The 21,922-nt window shown below is 53.3% G+C and overlaps 1 protein-coding gene across 1 annotated transcript; it reads left to right on the top strand.

Moving 5' to 3' along the window:
- Window positions 1-485: 485 nt before the first annotated feature.
- On the top strand, window positions 486-4,104 carry CFL1 (cofilin 1). Its single transcript, XM_028515984.2, has 4 exons — window positions 486-740; window positions 2,643-2,950; window positions 3,176-3,252; window positions 3,466-4,104. The coding sequence occupies exons 1-4, from the start codon at window positions 501-503 to the stop codon at window positions 3,576-3,578; spliced, it is 738 nt and encodes a 245-aa protein (XP_028371785.2). The 5' UTR covers window positions 486-500; the 3' UTR covers window positions 3,579-4,104.
- The last annotated feature ends 17,818 nt before the right edge of the window (window positions 4,105-21,922 follow it).

Below are 21,922 nucleotides of genomic sequence, written 5' to 3'. Positions count from 1 at the left end.
GCCCTTCTCCCTTTATTGCCTCGTGAACTTGCTAAACATTTAAGACAAGAACAAAACTATTTTCAAACATTACTTTGTATACTTTCCTTTATTTTTTTCTTATTTTATTGAAGTTCCACATTGCCTCTTAGGGTCAAGCATGGCTTTGCATATGGAGGGTGCTCAATGGATGTTTATTAGATGGAAGGCGCCTTACACCTGTGATTCTCCTTGCTCGAGGACTGGATTCCAGGCCAATGAATAGTAGCTTCAATTCAGAGACGAAAATACTAATTTACTTAAATTTTTCAGATCAAGGGACCCAGAGGTGCCAAGATGGATCTTATAAAAAAACATTTCGCAACGGGGTGAAGAGCGGCAAAGTCCGGGCTCATTTTCGACTCATTACCAAGAGCCAAGGACCCGGGCCTTTCTGAGCTCAGAGCGTTTCCTGGGAAACTCGACCAATGGGCTCGTGCTCCGTGCCGTAACCCCGCCTCCCCCAAACTACATTTCCCAGTATGCAATGTGGCCAGTTGACGAAAAAGAGCAAGCTAGAGGGCGGTGCAATACCCTCGGACTTCATTACCCGTCAGCCCGCAGGAGGAGCGCCGGAAGCTCGCCCCGCCCCTCATTGTGCGGATCATACTAAACGGAAGGGGCCGGGAGAGGCCGCGTTCAGTCGGATCCCGGCAGCAGCTGCATCGGCTCTTCTCTTCTTAGGCTCTTCTCACTATCTCCTTTTCGCTTCCGGAAACATGGTGAGCGCCAGGCCACGATGCCCGAGGGGAGGCCACTGCGAGTCGGTCGCCTGCGCTCGCGGGAGGGAAAGGGGGAGCGACGTGGGCACCCCCTCCCCCAGCGCCTGGAGCGGGATGAGGGTCTCGTGCTGAGGGGCGGTCGGCACTGGGGCGCGCGTGCGCGCCCGCGGGCGCTTGGGGGGGGCTGGTTTGAACGTAGCTCGCGCGCCCCCTGGGTTTTCCTCCCCTCCCCCACCCCGCTGCTGCGCCCGCGCGGACACCGGTCGTGGGGGAGGGGTCCGGGGCACGCGCGCGCGCTCCTCTCGCAGAGTAACCGGTGTCGCGCGCCACAGCGGGGCCGAAGAGAGTCGGTTCACGAGAACGCGCACTCGACGGGAGCTGGCGGTACCCCTAACTCGGCCCAGGGGCGGCGAAGGAAAAGCGCGCGAGCGGTCTTGGCACGCGCGCCCCACCCAAGGGCTGTTCCTGTCTCCGCGTCACCCTCCCTCGGCAGGCGGGTCTGCCTCGAGAGCAGGTGGTAGGGATGCCTGCGTCCAGGAGGAGCGGAGGCGGCGCGGCTAGCGGGATGCGGAGGCGGCAGGGTTCGGGCGCGGGAGCCTGGGATGAGGGGCTTGCACGGGGCGATATGCAGCGGACACCACAGAGGCCATGGCCCTGCTCCGGAGCGAGTGAGCCCTTAGCCAGCTGGGTTCTCCGCCCTGTACATTCGGCAAAGGCTGGAACGGCGCTGTGGGTCGGCGCGTGCGCACACATTCAGCTGGCCACTCGGCCCGAAGCCCTAGATGAGCAGGGCCTTCGACTTTCCCCGGATGGGGCCTGAGGGTGGAGCCGCGTTTAGGGAAGTGACCCAGGCGGCCACCGCCCGGAAACCACCCCGCCCCCTGTGTGCAGCCCGAGGGCTGCGAGTACCGAACGAAGGTCGTGTAATTTGCTCAGGCTCCGGCCCGCAGCCTAGGGGGCTGATATGCTGCCTGGTAGAGGGCCTTCCTTCAGGGAGAGTCCCTGGAGGTGCTACTGCCTCTGGGCAGGGGTTTCTCTCGGAAAGGAGGCCGAGCCTAGCTGATACCCCATTCTCCGCCTACTCCGGAAGCGGCTGAGTCACGTGTCCGGCTTCCTCTGCAGTTCCGGGAGGGGGGGGCGCAGCAGATTTCTCCGTGGACAGTAGCTGCATTTCCGGGTGTCCCTCAACACGAACCACAATTGAAATTTAAAAGGTGCTCAAGGACCGTGGGCAGTTGGCTTTGGTCTCTTTACTTCTATTAGTGGCTTTTGAGGCCTATATTTATTCCAGACGACAGGGAGTTGTGTAGCGTCATAATTAGAGGTTGTAATTTTTGTCTTGGTTGAGGAAGACTCAAGCGGGGAAGAGGATAATTTGTGTACTAACTGCATTGAGCAGTTCTGATGAACTTGCCAGAACTGTTAAGCACCTTTGGTGTCCCATTTAGCATTGCGTGGGGTCCTGGTTCTTTTTGAGAAGAGATGGCTGGCTGTGTGGTGTCCGTGTCCCCTTTGCCTTTCTGAAGTTCTGAGTCAGCACTTTTTTCCAAAAGCTGAGACGGAGTACTGTGAGTGTAGAAACAAGTCAGTAGCCTGTGGAGCCTTGCGATTCCATTCCCACGTCACAGGCAAACCCTCTGCTTTTCACAGGTCTTTAAATTTTAGCCTGTACATTGTCAGGGTGAGGAGGGATGATGTTGATTTAGGTGATCAGAGGTCTTTAACAGTGGTGTGGGTGGGAAAATCGTCACTTGTTTTTTTGGGAAGAGGGTTAGTGACCTCTGGGGCTGAGGTCTGTACTCTTCTAGCATCCAGATGGGTCTCCTATGAAAGCAAAGGAGGAGCTTCTGGCGGAGTCCCAGAAACCTTTTCCTTACAAGGTCTGTGTGGCTCATCCCCCAGGCCTCCGGGGTGGCTGTCTCTGATGGAGTCATCAAGGTGTTCAATGACATGAAGGTGCGTAAGTCCTCGACACCAGAGGAGGTGAAGAAGCGCAAGAAGGCGGTGCTTTTCTGCCTGAGTGAAGACAAGAAGAACATCATCCTGGAGGAGGGCAAGGAGATCCTGGTAGGTGACGTGGGCCAGACTGTAGATGACCCCTACGCCACCTTTGTCAAGATGCTGCCGGACAAAGACTGCCGCTATGCCCTCTATGACGCCACCTACGAGACCAAGGAGAGCAAGAAGGAGGACCTGGTGTTTATCTTCTGGTGAGCTCCCTATGCAGTCACCTGTCCTAGCCCTGCCCCGCTCCCCTTTCTCAGGATGGGGACTCTGTGTCTCCTACTTAACCGGAGGTGTGTGTTTGGGGTGGGGACTTGATAAAAGCTCAAATGCTAGGGGCCAGCTCAAATGCCTCTCCGAGTCGTCTGTAGCTCGGGGACACTTCCTAGACTTGGACAGGACTTTGTTGCAAGTTTCCTGTTTCTCTCTAGGGCCCCTGAGTCTGCACCCCTTAAGAGCAAAATGATCTATGCCAGCTCCAAGGATGCCATCAAGAAGAAGCTGACAGGTAAGAACCAGTAATTATGGTGCGACATGCACTTTTGCTCAGGCGTTGGCTGCAGGGCAGGGTGACTGGCATGGCCCAGGAGGTTCCTCTCCCTCCCCTTCCCTGCCTGGTTGGAAGGTAACCTTGTCCCATCTGTTCTGATTAGCTTCTTCCCAGCCATAAACCCCACCTCAGTGCTTCCTGCTCACAGACACTCCCCCTTGTTCCCCACAGGGATCAAGCATGAATTGCAAGCAAACTGCTACGAGGAGGTCAAGGACCGCTGCACTCTGGCGGAGAAGCTGGGGGGCAGTGCTGTCATCTCCCTGGAGGGCAAGCCTTTGTGAGCCCCCTCCAGCCCCCTGCCTGGAGCATCCGGCAGCCCGAGACCTGCCTGTGGGGGTTGCCGGCTGCCCCCTTCCTGCCAGACCGGAGGGGCTGGGGGGATCCCAGCAGGGGGAGGGCAGTCCCTTCACCCAGTTGCCAAACAGCCCCCCACCCCCTGGACCTTCCTCCCCCCTTCACCCCTGACGGTTCTGGCCTTCCCAAACTGCTTTTGATCTTCTGATTCCTCTTGGGTTGAAGCAGACCAAGTCCCCCCAGGCACCCCAGTTTGGGGGCAGCCTGTATTTTTTTTAACGACACCCCAACTCCCCACCTGTTCCTCCCCTTTCCCGTGCTGCCAACTTCTAACCGCATAGTGACTCTGTGCTTGTCTGTTTAGTTCTGTGTACAAATGGAATGTGTTGGAGATGACCCCTCCCCATGCCACCTGGTTCTCCTCCCCTTTTCCACCTGGTCGTGGCCACTCGTGGAAGCAGGACCAGTAAGGGACCTTCAATTAAAAAAAATAATAATAAAAGTCTCACTTAAGAGGGTGTGTGTTTCAGGATCGGGGCCCAGGGGACCTTGTGGGGTGTTAGGCTGGGAGAGTGAGGGGAGCGTCTCTTCTCTGTACGCTGTCCCCAACCAGCCCCCATGCCCTTTCCGGTCCCAGTGACGGGCCAGCTCTCCCTCCTGACAGGTGCCAGTAGTCTGGCTATTCAGGAAGTAGTCAGGGCACATCCGCAGGGGTTGTTGGCAACAGAAGGGGTTCTGTGTCTGAAGTTCTTCTGTAGCCTTGACCCTGGCGGGCAACGGGGCAGCGAGGCCCCTTTCTCTGGTTCCCTGCCCAGTTTTTCCCAGATGTGGGCTGGGAAGTTGCAAGTCACAGATTACCTCTTGAGTGACTTTCTCTACCTTCAAGGTTCTTTTCTGGTCTTTTCTCTACTTCCCTGGGTGGCTGACTCATTGATGAGGGCTGGGTCTGGTGGCTGCTGTGAGTCAGAAGCCAAGCTGGGCCTTTGGCCTGCTGCAGATGTGGCGGGAGTCCAGGGTGGGGCTGGCTAGGTGGGGCCCAGGACTTCAGACTCAGGTGTCCTGGGTCCCACCTTCCTCTGTTTAACTAAGGAGGTGTTGGCCAGGGCCTCAAGCCCTTTGCTGGCCTTGCAGCGGGCTCTCTCCAGCCTGTACTTTGGGCTTTAACCTGCCCGGCAGGGGAAGGTATCCCAGAAGTCGCACCCCCATCCTCCGTCCCAGTCAGCGGAAGTAAAAGCCTCAAGTGGGAGCTGGTTGCTTGCTTCTTGGAGCCTGTCAGTACCTGTGGCAGGCAGGAAGGGTGGTCGCATTTTACTGTTTAGGAAATGGGTATACAGAGGACTTGTGATTGGTCTTAGGTGGGCCATGCCTTGAAGGCTATTCCTGGGTTCCAAGTACTGGGTCTTGGAACCTCCGCATGGAGAGTCAGGTGGTACTCGGGAAAATGGGTGAGGATGCTGTGGGAATCTTGTTTCCCCAGGATCTGGTCCATAGTGCCCTGCGAGAGTGTGCCTGGTAGGCCCTGAACTGGGAAGTGAGGACAAAGCAGGCCATCTTGTTACAAAACCAGGCCCTTTGTGGATAGACAGGCTGGGGACAAGTGAACTCAACTCAGAGCCAGAAGGTGGGTGAAGGCTGTTCTTCAGCCCTCTGGGGAGGAAGGTCATGGCCCCCACCAGTTTGGGGCTCTACTTACACCTGTGACTGAGTATGGTTTTGTCACCCTCCTGTGCTCTTGCAGGGCCCTGGGGCGGGGCGGGGTGGGGCTTGGGCTTGCCCTGGGATTCACGGCAGAACTAGTGGCTGCCGTGGGTGGGGAAGAGGCATCTTGCTGGGGTGGGGCCTGGGAGACGTCACAGAATGTCCCAAAGCAGTCTGGCTGCTCTGAGGCTCCCCCTTGAGGGCGGAAAGGGTGTTCTGGAGAAACAAGCTGTTAGCTAGCCTCTAGCCTGAAGAGGAGAAAGGTCTTGGGTGTCCCCTGTTTGTGCTACCATGCTCCCTTCCGGAGATGGGGTGTTGCTCTCCATGTGCCTCGGTTAACTGTCCCCACCCTCCTCTCATCCCTGTCCTGGGCAGTAACAGCTGCCATTTGTTGGGGGCTTGCTGCTGTTGAGGGCAGGGGAGTGCTCACAGCTGCCTGCTCCTCTAACCAGCAGCCCCCTTGGACACTTGGAAAGAGCCTGGGACAGGGAGGGTAGCAAGAGGGGTCAGCGAGGCTGGAGGGCTCAGCTTGGCCTGTGTGAGCTCCAGCTCTCCCAGCCCGATGAGGTTCTTGCGGAAAGGGGAGGCTCAGCAGGACTCGAAGTCCGTGGGTTCTGAAGAGCAGAGGGGAGGAATGGGAACCCTGGCAGGAAGGCAGCCCAGTGGCAGGCACTGCGGGGCTGCAGGGCCCGCCCTGCTAGCCCGAGAAGCGTTCGGGGCACCAGCAGTGCAGTCCCTGGTGGCTCTCTGACAGCCCGCACTTCCCGGTGCAGGCCTTGCCCAAAGCCTCACTGGGGGCTAGAGCTTGCAGCCGCCAGTGTAACAGGTCCTGGGGCCAGCAGGGTTGCTGGGTCGTCCCCCCCCCCCCCATCTACTTTCCCTCCTCGGTTGCCCCAGCCCCAGTGGCCTCTAGCCTGAGGTTAGAGACAGCTTGGCTGCCTGCGAGTCTCGCGCATCTCAGCATGTCTTGACAGCTCAGATCCTCGTTGGAGGCCATTCCGTCATCCCAGCTTCTGAATCAGGAAGGTGGGGACTGGGGAGGGCACTTGCTGAGGAGCAGCCGTGCTCCTGGGGGGCTGCTGCCCCTCTGTCTAGCATCACTTGGTAACCGCTCCAGGGCAGGCCTCACAGAGGAGGTGGTGTCTGACTTGGATCTTGGTGGTTGAGTAGGATTAGCAGCTAAAGTCTTTGCACGTCTGCGTGTGCTCAAGGAACCAGCAGTTCAGTGGGCGCGCTTGGGCGGCAGTGGCCAGGTCACAGAAGGCCTAAATGCACGAAGGAATTTGTGCTTTGTGTCTTGGGCAATTTCTGGAAGGGGCAGGGTCACTGAGGGACCATGAGCAGGGAAGAGGTGTGGACACACATTCTAGACAGACTGGCAAGCTCCAGTGGCGTTCTCGGAGAGGAGTTCAGGAAGAGTGGGTTTGGGGCGGGGTGCTGGCAGCACCATGCTGCCTGCCAGAGGCACGTGGTTCCCACCCACCTCCCCCCGTCACCAGGCCTGCACTTGAGGCCGGATCCCTGTTTCCACTACCCCTCTTTATTTTTTAATGCAAAATTTTTTAATTTTTTTTTTTTTTTTTTTTTTTAGAGAAAAATGTATGTGTTGTTGATGCATTTGTTGGTTGATTCCCGTATGTGGCCTGACCGGAAATCAAACCCGCAACCTCAGTGTACCAGGACAGTGCTCTAACCAACTGAGCTCCCTGGCCAGGGCCCGCTGCACGTCTTTATGAAACCGGTCTGGAGGATCAGTCCAGGGAGTCGTGAACACGAAGATCCCCAAATTATCCTGGAGCTTTACCGTTTCCCGGGATTCTTTTCTCCCTGGTTAGCCTTTCAACACAGAAGGCGGTGCTCACCCTTAGTCTTTCAAAGAGCTCTGCCAGCCTGAGGAAGCTCCCAGGAGGCGGTGGGGAGGAGTTAGGGCAGGGGCCTTAGGGGGGGCTTGAAGCCTCCCTCCCCTTACCCCACCCTCGGGTGAACCTCCCTCCTGTTTCCTGAATCCCAGGAGGCACTGGAGCAGATAGACACAGGCTCCCGCAGAGGGACCCCTCGTGGGCGCGCACAGTATTACAGGCGCAGAGAAGTGCCAGGAGTGGGGAGCGGGGCGTCCTGTTGGCAGCTCATTGACTTCCTGTCTGCAGACAGCGCAGGGCAGCCAAGTCAGGGATGTGACAGTCCGCCCGGCCGGCTGGGGAGAGCCCGCCCTCAGAGCCCACTGCGTGTCGAGCTCCACCCCAGTGTCTGTGGCTGTGGACAGATACAGCTTATTTTCTGCTCTCCTCTCCCTTGGGGAGTTGGACCAGTGGGGACAGGGGGAGGAAATAAAGGGCCCCTTGGGCCCTGCATACACTCGTGGGAGTGCATGACTCAGTCTGCCCCCAGGCGGGCACCCGGAGGCAGGTGTGACACCCCAGCAGGAAGTTTCTCTCGTGCTCCAAGTCCCGCGCCCCCCTAAGGGAGCAAGAGAAGACCCACCAAGTCACCGGGGGCACGGCACCGGGGGCACTACCGTTTCCCTCTAGGCCCGGCCCCACAGTGGCTTCCCTCCCACAGCCCCCTGGGCCTCCGTCTTTGCGGTGGACTTGAGGCCCCAGGTTAAGTCCAGACGGGCCTAGGGGGTCACCCTGACACGTGACATGCTGGTGACGAGGGCTTCATCTGCTCCTTGCGGTTCTTCCCTGGGACACAGCTGAGGCACACGTGGGGAGAGTGGGATGTTGGGGTGGGCGTTTACCCATCCCACCCCAGGCACATGTCACTTGAAGAGCTGACAAGAGGCTTGAGCCCACCGAGAACCATTCCCCCCTCCCCACCCCGGGGGTGACCCCTGCACTCTGGACCAGCTCACATCCTGGCTATCTCCTAAAGAGATGAAGTTTTGGTCTTGACCAACATGGCTTAGTTGGAGCATCGTCCCGTAATCAAAAGATTATGGGTTCGACTCCTGGTCAGGGCACATGGCCTAGGTTGTGGGTTTCCTCCCAGTCCAGACGTTTCTCTCTCTCTCTTCCTCTCTATCTGAAAGCAATAGGGGGAAGAAAAAAAAAAGAGTCCTCAGCCGAGGGTGAAAAAAAGGAAGTTTTAGTCTTGCTGCAGGGTGGGGTGCCAGGCGCTGAAGAAAGACTTCATGCGTCGCAACTGTCTTTTTTTTTTACGATTTTATTTTTAGAGAGAGGGGAAGGGAGGGAGATCAATGCACAATGTGCAAGGGATACACCTATCAGCTGCCTCTTGCACTTGTTCCAATCTGGGGACCTGGCCTGCAACCCAGGCATGTGCCCTGACTGGGAATTGAACTGGTGACCTTTCGGTTCACAGGCCGGCACTCAGATCACTGAGCCACACCAGCCAGGACAATTGCAAGTGTCTTTTCTAAGGGAGCCAGGTGCTCTCTGCAGAGAAGAGCAGGCAGCTCAAGTGCCCTCCTTACTTCTCATCATCCACTGCCTCCTGAGCAGCCCTGGGGTCAGAGTCAGGGTCCCTTGACATCCACAGGGGACAGCCGGGGTTCTGAGAGGGCTGGGGCTGGAGCTTTGTCATAGACATGGAAAGGAGGTGGCACTCACGCTTCTAGCCCCTGCTTCATTTTGGCAAACTGAGTGACAGAGCTGTGTCTCACCCAACTGCTGCAGCTCTTCCCTCGAAGCTGGGAAGTCTGGCTTTGGAGGAGCTGGGGGGTGGGGGGTGCTGCTCAGAGGGGCAGAGCCAGGAGACCACTCACTGCCGAGAAGGCCACCACCCACACCCGGAATGCGGGGCCAGCCTTCTGCCCTCACCCAAACGCCCAGGCCTGCCCCTCACAATGAGGCCGGCGGATGGACCGAGGCATCCGTGTGGCCAGAGGAACGTCCCGCCCCGCTGAGAACTGGGTCCCGGCTCCTCCCCTCCCCAAACCCTGCACCAGACTTCCCAGGCACCCACTTTTGGTCCTCCCCAAGCCCTCATCCCCAGTGAGGCCCAGTGGGGGCTCAGTGGTCCATGGTTTCGGTCAGGGGAAGGTTAGGACTTGGGGCCTCAGCTGAAGGTGACTAAAGACTAGCCAAGATACCCGCTTTCTCAGAGGCTCATGGGGCAGGAGCCAGGTTGAGGCACGGGGCCCACAGGCTATGATGGCGTCTCCCCAGCATCCCCCGGGGGAGCAGAGGCTTAGGGAGGCAGGTTCTTCGGGCTCCCAACACTTCCTGTGGCAGCCACCTGAACTCGTCCCCTGGCTCCTTGTGCAGCCTCGCCATGGTTCGAACAGTGAGTCACCTCGTCCCGCTCGCTCACTGCATCAGAGACCTCCGCCTGCCGGGCGCTGTCTCCCTGTCGGTCCGCTGACAGAGAGGAGGGCTGCAGGAGAGGGGCGGCCCCTTTGCCCGTCCTCACTGCGGGCTTCTGTCCTCCTGCCAAACCCACCTCAGCAGCACGGCTTTTATAATGCCCCAGGGTCACAGGCTGCACCCAGAGGACCTTACAACAGACCCTTTCCCACCTGCCCCTCCGCTGCCCCTTCCCCAGCGGGTGCCCTCGGGCTCCCTTTCCCTGGGTGTAGAGTTGGATGAGAAGTCCCCGCCTCTTCTGAGGGGTTCCTGGGACCGTTCCATTCCCTTTCAGTGCCAAGAAGGTGTCGGCTTGTAGGCAAAGCAGTTGGGCTTCTCCAAGGGAAAAGAATCACGAAGCACCAAGCTGCCAGTTCTGTCGTCCACGAGCTCATTCAACAAGCATTTGTTGAACACCAGCTGCAATACGCCGCTTCACTGTGCTGAGTGACACTAAGGAGGAGGAGGAGGCTCAGAAGCCACTTTGCCTTCAAGCACTGCTCGCCAGCACGGAAACGGAAGCCGCCCACCTCTCTTACTGTCCGTGTTGTTGAGTGCGGTAATCCTTTCCATTGCTGTGTAGTATTCCATTTTATGAACACATCGTGGTTTATATATCCACTCCGCATTTGGACATTTGGATTATTTCAAGTTTGGGGCTATTAGGAAGAAAACTACTATGAACCTTCTTCTATGTCTTTTGAGGGACCTACATACTCATTTCTGTTGGGTATGAGAACTGCTTGGCCCTAAGGTAGGCATGCGTTTAAAATGCTTTCATAGATAATGCCAGAGCTTTCCAAGGTGATTGTACTCATGTATGCTCCCCCAACATCATATGCAAGTTCCCTCTGGACCTGGTCCTTGCCAATCCTTAGAACTGTTAGTCCTTTTCATTCGAGCCATGCTGGTGGCGGTATGGTAATAGCACATTGTGGCTTTAACTTGTATTCTCTGGGGAGGAATGATGTTGAACACCTTTTTATGTACCCATTGGCCATTTAGATACCTTCTTTTATAAAGTGCCTATTCAAATCTTTGTTTCTGTCCTACCCTCTCTTTTTTTTAATTGATTTCAGGCCCTGGCTGGTGTAGCTCAGTGGATTGAGCACAGGCTGAGAACCAAAGCATCGCAGGTTTGATTCCCAGTCAGGGTACATGCATGGGTTGCAGGCCATGACCCCCAGCAGCTGCACATTGATGTTGCTCTCTCTCTCTCTATCTCCCTTCCTTCCCTCTCTAAAAATAATTAAAAAATTGATTTCAGAGAGAAGGGAGAGGGGGAGGCAGGGGGAGAGAGAGAGAGAGAGAGATTGATGTGAGACAGAAACATCGATCGGCTGCCTCCTGTAGGCACCCCAACCAGAGACTGAACCCGCTGCCTTTAGACGTACAGGATGCTGCTCCAACCACCGGAGCCACCTGGTCAGGGCCTCTACTACCGTCCTCCTAAACATTAGCTCTGGTTGGTGTGGCTCATAGGATTGAGTGTTGGCCTACAAACCGAAAGGTTGCCAGTTTGATCCCCAGCCAGGGCACATACCTGGGTTGTGGGCCAGGCCCCCAGTTGGGTGCATGTGAGAGGAAAATAATTGGTGTTATCTCTCACACATCAATGTTTCTCTCCCTCTCTTTCTCCCTCCCTTTTCCTCCCTCTAAAAATGAATAAATAAAATCTTAAAAAAAATAAAAATCAGAATGTGTCGTGATCGATTAGTAGGAACTCTTTATATACACTGGAGACCAGCCCTTTGTCAGTTACATGTGTTACCAACATTTCCTACCCTGTGGGTTCCTCTTCTATTCTCTTGACGGTTTATAATTTCACAGGCTCAATAGATCTGTTTTTTTTCTTTTAATATTAGGATTTTTGTGTCCTCTTGAAGAAACTTTTGCTTACCCCAAGATCATGAAGATACTCTATTTTTTCTCCTAGAAATTAATAGCTTTAGCTTTTATATTTAGGTCCGTGGTCCATTTTCAATTCCTTTTCTATGTAGCATAAGGTTTGGCTTATTTGTTCTTCCCATATAAACAGCCAGTTATTTTAGCACAGTTGTTTCAATGCTGCCTTTTCACTATTGATTTGCTTCGCTGTACTCCTTGGTAGAATATCCGTTGACCTCATGAGTGTGATCAGTTCTGTGTTCTCTGTCCTGTCCCACTTGTCTGCGTCTCTGTGTTTTGGACAATATCACACTGTCCTGAATGTTGTGACTGACAGGCAACCCCGAAATCACACAGAATGAACTCTGTTCTTTTTCAAAATCATTGAAGCTATTACAAGGTCCTTTGTATTTCTACCTAAATTTTATAATCAGCTTGTTAATTTTCAGGCCAAAAAAACTTGCTGGGATTTTTATTGAGATTATATTGAATCTATAGATCAATTTGGAAAAGACATTGTTGCAATATTTAAGCTTCCGATCCAGGAACATGAATATCTTGCCAATTATTTAGGTCTTCTTTCATTTTTCTCATTGATGTCTTACAGTTTTCTCAGTAGAGGCTTTGCATATACATCTTTTGTTAGACTTATTCCAAGGTATTCAATGATTTTTTTGTTTTTGTTGCTATTTTAAATAATTTTTAAACTTTCATTTTCTATTTGTTTGTTGCTAGTATAGAGAAACACACAATTTCTTTACTTTTTGTCCAGGAACTTGCTAAATTTATTTACTTTTAATAATTAGTAGAGCCCTGGCTGGTGTGGCTCAGCGGATTGAATGCCAGCCTGTGAACCAAAAGGTTGCTGGTTCGATTCCCAGTCAGTGTACCTGACTGGGTTGCAGGCCAGGTCCCCAGCTGGGAGTGTGTGAGAGGCAATCGATCAATGTACTCACACACATTGATGTTTCTCTCCCTCTCTTTCTCCTTCCTTGCCCCACTCTCTAAAAATAAATAAATAGCTCTGGCTGGTGTAGCTCAGTGTATTGACTGCGGGCCTGTGAACCAAAGGGTTGCTGGTTCAATTCCCCCAGTCAGGGCACATGCCTGGGTTGCGGGCCAGGTCCCCATCTGGAATCACGTGAGGGGCAACCACACATTGATGTTTCTCTCCCTCTCTTTCTCTTTCCCTTCCCCTCTCTCTAAATAAATAAATAAAATCTTTTTTTAAATCCACTTTGAAAATGTTTGGTTTTTTATTGGAGCATTTGGTCCATTCATAATCATTGAAATTACTGATACAGTAGGCTATAAACCTGCCATCTTGCTTTTTGTTTTCTCTTTGTTCCATCTGGATTTTTTTGTTCCTTTTCTTGCTTGCTTTCTATTAGATTAGTAAAGATTCAATATTTTATATTATTTCATTTTCTCTTGTATTATATTTTTACTTACATATATGTTTATGATTCCTTCATTTCTCTGCACTTAAAGGGGAATCTAGAGAGGGCGATGCTTACTCTGGAGAGCTTCAGAGGCTGGCGCCTACACAGGCTGGGGGCGCGCCTTGTCAGTGCGATAGCCTAGCACGTGTTTAGGGCACATGGCATCCGTATGATAACAGGAATAGCAACAGCAACAACAATAGTATAATAGCTAACACTATAGCCAAAGAAAATGTGTTCTTACTATATGCCAGACATATATATATATATATATATATTTAACCACAAGTATGAATATAGATAAATGCTGAAACAGATACTTTCTGTTCCATACTTTGTGTCTCTCAGCCCCCCTCATCTGTCCAAACTCCTCACTTCTTGGCTTCTCTGACACCCCCAGGGAAGGCTCTTCCTGTGTCCAACCGCCCCCTGCTCCCGCCAACACACATAATCTAGCTCATTAGCGCAGTAGGTCCCTAAGTCCCCTGTCTCCTTCCTGCTGCCTTAGTATCTCCGCTCTGACCTGCACCGCTTGAGGGAGATGGATGTCAAGGATGGACCACAGCTGCTCCATCCTGACCCCTTAGCCATAGCTAACTACGTACATGCCTCCAACCCCCGAAAGTATGCACCTTATGTGTATCCTTGGTGGGAAGTTGCTCAGTAACTACTTGTTGAAGTCAAGAGGAAAGAATAAAGATCGAACGGTCTTATGATCATATGAACACAGATTCAAAAGTAAAGCCATTGGTGCTGAACAGGATTCCCCCGACCTTGGGAAAGAACAAGGGACCCCAGCCCCTTCTCAATTCCTAACATCCCTCCTTCTTCTTCCCCATCAAGCCAGCAGGAGTCTGTCCTGAGGAGGTGAGGAGTGGCAGTGGTGGGTCCCTGTCCATCTGTAAAAGCAAAGGTAAAACCTTGCTTCCTTTGGCATCCTCACCAATCTCCTTGCAGGTGCCACAGAGGCGCCCCACCCTCTTGCTCACGCTTGCACGCAAAGAAGTGCGCACACACCCCCCTCCCAGATTGGGTATCATTGGGTGTCATGGAGTGAGGTGGAGGTTGGTAGGGGTGTGTGGGGGCTGCCTTTACCTCGCTCTCCTTCCCAGCCTCTTGATGCTCCCCCATCACTCTCCTCGGCTGCAGCACACGAGGATTCCGTGGCTGGCGCACGCGCTCCCGCTGCTTTGTCCCGGGTTACTCGCCCCGCGGGACGGACCAAGTGGAGATCCTATCAGCTGACGGAGACACTCTTCTCTCCCTGCCAAGGAGTCACCTGGAGTGGGGCGTGGTCCCCACCCCGTTTCGATTGGGTCCCAGGTTTATCCTGCCAGAAGCCATTGGCTGCAACATCTGTCCTTCCTGAGTCTGGAGCCAGCTTTTAAGAAAAACTGGGGAACTGAGAGGGCCGGGAACAAACTACAGCGTGGGCGCCGGCACTGGCAGCTCGGAGGTCTCGGAGGTCTCCGGCCACGTCAGCCCCGCCCCCAGGCCGGCGGCCTCCCGCCCGCCCGGCTCCGGGGCCTCGCCTCCCAACGGTCGCTCGCGGTCTGCGCGTGCGCAGTAGCCCAGTCTCGCGCCCCCACGCGGTGGGCGGGGCGGAGTGGCGGGCAAGTGGGCAGGGGGTAGGGGTTAGTGGGGTAGGGGGCAAGGTGGGGTCGTGCGAAGGTGGGGTGGGGAAGTAATGGGGAACCAGGGAGGAAGCGATGGGCTGCGAGCGAGGGCAAGGGCTAATGTCTGCGGAGAAAAGGGTTCCGTTCGGTTTTCCGCCCAGAGACGCGGGGGAGCGGCGGCGTGAGCCGCACAGGGAGGCGAGGCGGCACGACCAAGCCCGCGGCCGGGGCGTCCGAGGCCAGGCCCGGGCCCACGGGTGGCTCCAAGTGGAGCCGGGCAGCAGAGGGGCACAGATGCTGCGAGAAAAAATGTGGATGCCCTGGACGGGCTCAATATGTGTGGGAAGAGAATGGAGCCCCTGAGTGGGAAGACCCAGAGGCGTGGGATGTGGGATCTGAAGCTTGAGTCTCAGTACCGGGGCTGGGAGCCGTGGAAAAGACGGTCTTGAAAGAGAAGTCGGGCCCGAGTCAGGAAAGGAAGGACGTGAAGCTACGGCACAGTGCAGCAAGCGCATTCATTACAGGCTTCGGCGGGTCTGGGGAAAGGCAGCCCAAAGGAAATGTGGGGGGAGCGAGGAGTCAGCCGCAAAGCAGGGGCGGAATCTGAGAGTGCAGGGACTGCAACAGGGTCTGGAAGGGAGTCTGGGCTCAGAGAGGCGTTGGGGTTCATGGGGAGGGGACCAGTGGAGAGGACATGAGATCCAGAGGATATAAACTAGGGCGCAGTGAGGAAGGGCTGGGCGCGAGTGGATACAAACTGAGGTGGAGGGGAGAGAAACTGGGGTGGAGTGGTGAGAAGCTGATGGAAGAGAAGCCAAGCGGAGAGAAGCTGAGGTCAAGCAGAGAAGGGCTGGTATTCAGGGGAGAGAAGCGGAGGTCCAGGGGAGAGTTGCCAGGTACCAGTGGAGAGGATTTGAGACCCACTGGAGTTAAGCTGCGGTCAAGTGCGGAGAAGCTGGGACCCAGGAGGGAGAAGCTGGGGACTAGTGGAGAGAAGCTGAAGGGTTCAGGAATGGGGAGCACACATGAAGAGAAGATGGAAAGATTGGTAGAAGTTACTAGGCATGAAAGACCGATAGAAGTTACTAGCGCTGAGATGGAAATTCCTTTTGAAAGGGCGGAAAGGAATGATGGAGAACTAGAGGGGACTGAGGAGGGGGCGGAAGTTGAGGAGGATGTCTTCACTGGAGTGAATGGTATCACTGATGAGTCTGTTTCTATGGAAGAGAAAGAGGGTATAGGTGCAGGTGCTGGTGAATAGGGCAGACGAAGGGTTGAAGCTAAAGAAGGAAAGAGAAGCAGGCGGAGGAAGCATTGCAAGTCAGAGGGGAAATCAGAGCCAAGCAGAACATCATTGCCCCCGAAGGGACAAATGTGGGAAAGGGGAAGAGAGCACATAAGCCTAAAAGAAGACAGTGGGAATGAAGAGCTACCGGGGGTGAAGGCAGAGAGGGGGACCAGAGGGGACAGAGGAGTGATGGATGGACGAAGAGGGAGACGGGAACATTTTGAGGAGAAAGAAGATTTGATAGTGTTGACAGGTAAAGGGGAATTGGGTCGGTTTCTGGAGAAGAGCTGTGACCGAGGAGCTTGTTGAGGAATGCTGGAGAAGGAGATGTAGGGCGGGCCGGAAGGGTCTGGTCAGCATGGTGAGAAGAACAGAACACCGCTGCTCGATCAAGGAGAGAGCAAGTCGCAGGAGAAGACGCAGGCTGGAGCGAGCAAAGGAAACTTCTGGAAGAGGTTCCTAAAAATGAGCGAGGGGCTCTGAAGTGACAAAAGCAAGAGAAGAGGTGAGAAAATAAAGAAGAAAAAAAGTGGGAAGCCGTGTCTCATAAGAGGGACTGCACGTGCTGGGTTTTAGTTACTCTCTTTGCTGTTTCTGTGCCTTCCTTTCCCTCAGAGCCAGTGTTACCCTCTAGCGGGCTAGGCCGCTCACCCGGCCTGTGTGTCTGGACCATGTGCGTCCCCATTGACCTTCCCTCTGATTATTCCCAGAATAATCGCTGGGCTCCACTGTTTCAATCACTTCACCGTGGTCATCATTTCCACAGTTTCCCCTCACCTCCCCATCAGATGTGAACTGCTCGTCCTTGATTTGAAGTTGTCTCAGTTATTTGTATTGTTGTTTCCATCGCAATTGTTCTTAATTGAATTCTCAAAAAGTCACCCTAATTTTCACCTTGAGGGTAACTTGCTATTTTCTTGACAGATTTTCCTGTTGAAAGCAGCCAACACGATGAACAAATGCGCCTTACCTCTGCCCTACAACTGCAATGCACAACGAACTCTACTAAATGTTATTATATACATGCTGTAACTTCTCTCGTCTTAAAAAAAAAACAAAAACTAAACCTCTCTTGACCCCATCTTCCCCTCTACATGCCTCCCTATTTTCTTGCTCCCTGTGGCAGGTGTAAAAGCAGCCCCAAAAGATACATTCACTTTTTAATTCCAGGGACCTGTGAAAATTACCTTATGTGGCAAAAGATGTGACCAAATTAAAGATCTTGAGAGGAGGAGCTTATTCTGGATAACCTGGATGAGCCCTAAATGCCACCACATGTGTCCTTATACAAGGGAGACAGGAGATCAGGCACGTGCAGAAGAGGAGGAGGCGATGTGACCCCAGAGAGAGAGACAGGAGTGATGCGGCCACACGTCTAGGGATGTCAACGGCCACCAGATGTCAGATGGGCAAGGGGATTCTCCCCTGGAGCCTCCGTAGGGAGGGTGACCTGACGATACCTTGATTTTAGACCTGTGGCCTCCAGACCTGTAAGAAAATCAGTTTCCCGTCTTTTAAGCCACCCAGTTGGGGGTGCCTTAGTAACCAGCTCTGGGAGCCTAATATCCTCCCTCTATAGCAGAATTCCTTCGACCAGTCGTCATGTTGCTTTTCCTCAGTGTTCCCTCGTATTCCTTTTTATCTAACATTTTACATTGGACATTTTTACAAAAGATTTTATTTTATTATTTTTTTTTAGAGAGAGGGAAGGGAGGGAGAAAGAGAGAGAGAGAGAAACATCAATGTGTGGGTACTGGGGGCCGTGGCCTGCAACCCAGGCACGTGCCCTGACTAGAAATCAAACCTGCGATGCTTTGGTTGGCAGCCCGAGCTCAATCCACTGAGCTATGCCAGCCAGGGCTTACACTGGACATTTTAATATGTACAGAAAAGTTGAAAGCTCAACGAACAACAAAATATTCTCTACCTGGATCCAACAGTTGGTACCAGTTTGCTCTGTTTGTTCTGTCGCTGCAGACTTCAGCACGTGGTTCCTAAGAACATATTCTCCTACATAGCCGTAATCCCTAAATACATTTAATTTAAAAATATATTTACATTCTAACAGGAACAAATTTAAAGGACACATGGACAAAAGCTAGGGGGAGGGTGGTAATGGGAAGGAAGTGGGGAGGGTTGGGTGGGTGGGCTGGAATGGGAGTAAAAGGGAGAAAACTGTACTTGAATAATGATTAAAATTAAAAAATATATATATTTACATTCTAATTTAATAAGTTATAATTAGTAACAATTTTTTTATATCACCTAATGTTTAGTCTATATTCAAATATCCTTGCTTATTCCCAAACCATCTTTTATAACTGTTTTTCCTTGGCCCAGGATCCAATCAAGGCTCATTTTTTGGAATTGGATTGTTAACTCTTTTTAATCTGCATTAATCTCCCTCTTATTGTATTTTAACAGTTTTGACTACTTTTTAAGGAGTTTCAGGCCTATGTTCTTATAGATGTCCAACATCCTAGATTTCTCTGACTGTGTCCAGATGCTGTCATTTCTTTTGTCCCCCTGCCTGCGGCAGCTCCTGTGTCCTGCAAGCTGGAGTTCTAGGCCCCGGTTTCTCTGTCTCTGGAGCCCTCCTCACTCTCTGACTCCGAGTCTTCCTTCCGTAGCTGTTCACTACGTATCTCTCCCCCACTAGTGTGTGAGCTCCATGAGCAAATCAACACATGTCTGTCTGTCCCAGTCGCTGCCAAACCAACACATAGTAGGCACTCAGCATGGGCTTGTGGTTTGAAACAGTTCGTCACATTCAGTGACTTTACCTGGCTCAGTAGCATTTAACATCTATTGGGGAACTGCTGTAATAACTAACCCTGTCCCTTAGAATATCTCACATTCTTTGAAGCCTCAAATGCCTAAAAAGTCTTCATTCCACAGCGGAAGCGTGACCATGTATAGAATTTCCCCAGCAGTTTGAAGGCACTCCCTTTTGTTTTGTCCCTTCAAGCGTGGCCGTGGAGAGCCCCCACCTATCTTTAGGCTTGAGCCGCTGTACGTGACCGGAAGTTCTGTGCCTGTGGCTCCTTTCCTTCTCTGTGCCTCCATATTCCCGCTTATTTATTGGTTAGAAGTTTTTCGCTTGTTCTTTCCTCCGTTCTCAAGGAACTCTGATCCCGCAGCTGGACAATAAAGTGGAGATGCTGGGCGTGGACAGAGTGGGCAGGATAAGCTACGGAAGGCTCAAGTCCAGTAGTAGGGTCTTTCTGACGAATGATGATAGCTAACGTTTACCGAACTTTTTAAAAAAGATTTTACTTATTTATTTTTAGGGAGAGGGGAAGGGCAGGAGACAGAGAGGGAGAGACTCATCAATGTGTGATTGTCTCTCATGCACCCCCTACTGGGGACCTGGCCCCCAACTCAGGCATGTGCCCTGACTGGGAATCGAACCAGCGACTCTTTGGTTCGCAGGCAGCACTCAGTCCACTAAACCACACCAGCCAGGGCACATTTACTGAACTTTTGTCATACAGTAATCAGAATAATTTCACATGCACCGTGCTAAGCACTTCACAGGTTCTCTGTCATTTAATCTTTCCAGCACTCTGAGGTAGGCACTGTTATTACTCTATCAACTCTACCCACCAGAAACTGTGAGTGCCCGGCCCTGGTCTCAGGCGGCCTGACGCCAGAGCCACACCGGAAACCTCTCTGCTGGACGGCCTCCTCGGCTCCCTAGCCCGCCAAAGCCAGTGCTCTGAGCCTGCCTGCGGGGTGGGGAGTGAGGCTGGGCAGCAGCCCTTCCATTCATTCAGTGAGTGTTTGTTGAATGAGTGCTTCAGTGGCACGTGCTTAAGACCACAAACGCCAAACAACAATGATGTTTATCTTCGTTCCCAGCTCTCTGCCTCTGCTGAGATCATCTGCTCCTAGTGTTCTCTGGGGATTCTCCGAGCACGGAGAAGGTTTTGCCTCTTTTATTTTCCCCCAAGCAGAGGTCTCGGCGTGAAAGTCAGATCAGAAGCAGATGCCACTCTCCCACAATCACACCCCCCCACGGACTGGCTGCGGGACACCAACCCCGTGTCCTCCCTGGGCTCGCCAACGAACAGACCTGGCAGGTCACCGACTGTGAGCCGCCCTTGTGCCACCAGACACTGCTGGGGCCTCCTGGGGGAGAAGAGGCCTGCACGGGCCTGCGGTCCAGACGGACAGCTCGGGGCCGTGTGGGTCTCCAGATTGCACGGAATGGTACGTCAGCTACGAACCAAACAATCAGACTTCTTCTCTGGCTGGAACACGTCTTCTCCTGTGATATCAGATGCATCCCACTGAAGCCACAGAAAGAAAAAGCGAAGATCAAGATGCCGTGACGAATGGCAGCCACCATGTAAGTGCAGATCTTTTCTTTCTTTTAAAAGATTTATTTACTTATTTATTTTTAGAAAGGGAAGGGAGGGAGAAAGAGAGAGAGAGAGAAACATCAATGTGCGGTTGCTGGGGGCCATGGCCTGCAACCCAGGCATGTGCCCTGACCGGGAATCGAACCTGCAACACTTTAGTTCGCAGCCTGCGCTCAATCCACTGAGCTACGCCAGCCAGGTCAGTACAGATCTTTTCAATTGCCCAGATAGCTAGAACTTTATAACATCCCTTTTTACTAAAATTAACCAAAATGCTTACATTTCAGGGACTCGAGGGCTCCTGAGTGATCTGATGTATTTTTAGTATTCTAGTCTCTCTTTGCACGTTCCCGAAGATCCCTGTTTCTTGCAACAGGGTGTGTTTAATGTGGCATTGTTGTTGGGCTTTTATTCAAACGCCCTCTTAGTCAGTCCCATCCATTCACTCAGGAAGCCCCGAGCGGGCACTGTGTGCCAGGCGGGCGTGCGCCAAGGTGCAGGGCCGGGTCCTGTCCTCCTTCCTCACGTTGAGACAGACATCTCGACAAGTGGATTATTACGCACGGTGAGGTGGGTTGACGGGGAGCCGTGTGCCCACGGCAGTGGCAGCCGCAGAAGAGGGAGGACCTGACCACGGGGTCCGGTTAGAGGGGTGACCAGAGAAGGCTCCATGGAGGAGATGACCATTTTGGCATGAACTTAGAAACTGAGGAGGGGTCAACATTAAGTGACAAGAGGAAAAGTAAATATTCTAAGCGGAAGGAATAGTGTCACCAAGGTACAGTGACCAGAAACTGGATGGCTCGTCAGGAAAAGGCAAGGACATAATAATTTGGTGCGGCTGGGGCACAGAGACGGTTACAGCGGCGGGCCGGATGGGAGCTGGGGACAGCAGAGACAGCCTGGGATAGAGGATTGAGGCAGTTAGCTTTCATTTCATAGGTGACAGGGAGAATGACACCACCAATCTCTGCCTTACGTACCTTACGCAGCGGAGAGGTCAGAACCGACCGGCTTCAGCACGGGAGCGGGTCGGAGTGGGGCGCCCGTGGCGCTCTGGCTGGCACAGGGCAGGCGCTCAGCGGGGCAGGAGGTGCTGTTACCGGACCGCAGTGAGCCGTCTGGGCAGAGAGAATGAGGCTACGAGCTGAGGCAGAGAATTGGGGACGAAAACCACAGGATGGATTGGAGAGGGCTTCCGGTGCCCTCTTTAAAAGGGTGTGCTGATTAACTGTGCATGGATGGTGAGGAGGGAGGTGCCACGCTTACAGATGACAGTGGCTGATCCGCACTGTCAGCCTTACTCTGCATGTCGGCAGTTCGCGCGCAGTATCTCATTCAATCCCATCGTAGCCCTGTGAGAGGGGTTGTGTTATTCATTTTTAGCACTTTATTTATTTGTACAAATAAATGGAAAGGGGATTTATAAAAACCCCCTGGAGAGAGAAAGAGAGGGAGAGAAACATGTGCAAGAGAAACACGGACTGGTCGCCTCTCTCATGCCCACAGCTGGGGGCCTGGCCCCAACCCAGGCACGTGCCCCGACCAGCTTGGAGCTTGCAAACTCCCAGTTCACAGGCCAGCGCTCAATCCACTGAGCCACACCCCCCAGGGCGTGAGGGTTGTACTATTATCCAAATTCTGTAGATGAGGAAGCGGGAGCCCAGAGTGGTCAATCAGAGTGTTAGACAGGGCAGGTGCGTTGTGACGGCGGTCGGGATGCGAACCC

This window comes from Phyllostomus discolor, chromosome 6 (assembly GCF_004126475.2).
Source record: "Phyllostomus discolor isolate MPI-MPIP mPhyDis1 chromosome 6, mPhyDis1.pri.v3, whole genome shotgun sequence".
Lineage (NCBI taxonomy): Eukaryota > Metazoa > Chordata > Mammalia > Chiroptera > Phyllostomidae > Phyllostomus > Phyllostomus discolor.
The sequence above is the reverse complement of the archived record's forward strand: the minus strand, read 5'-3'. Positions and strand labels throughout refer to the sequence as shown.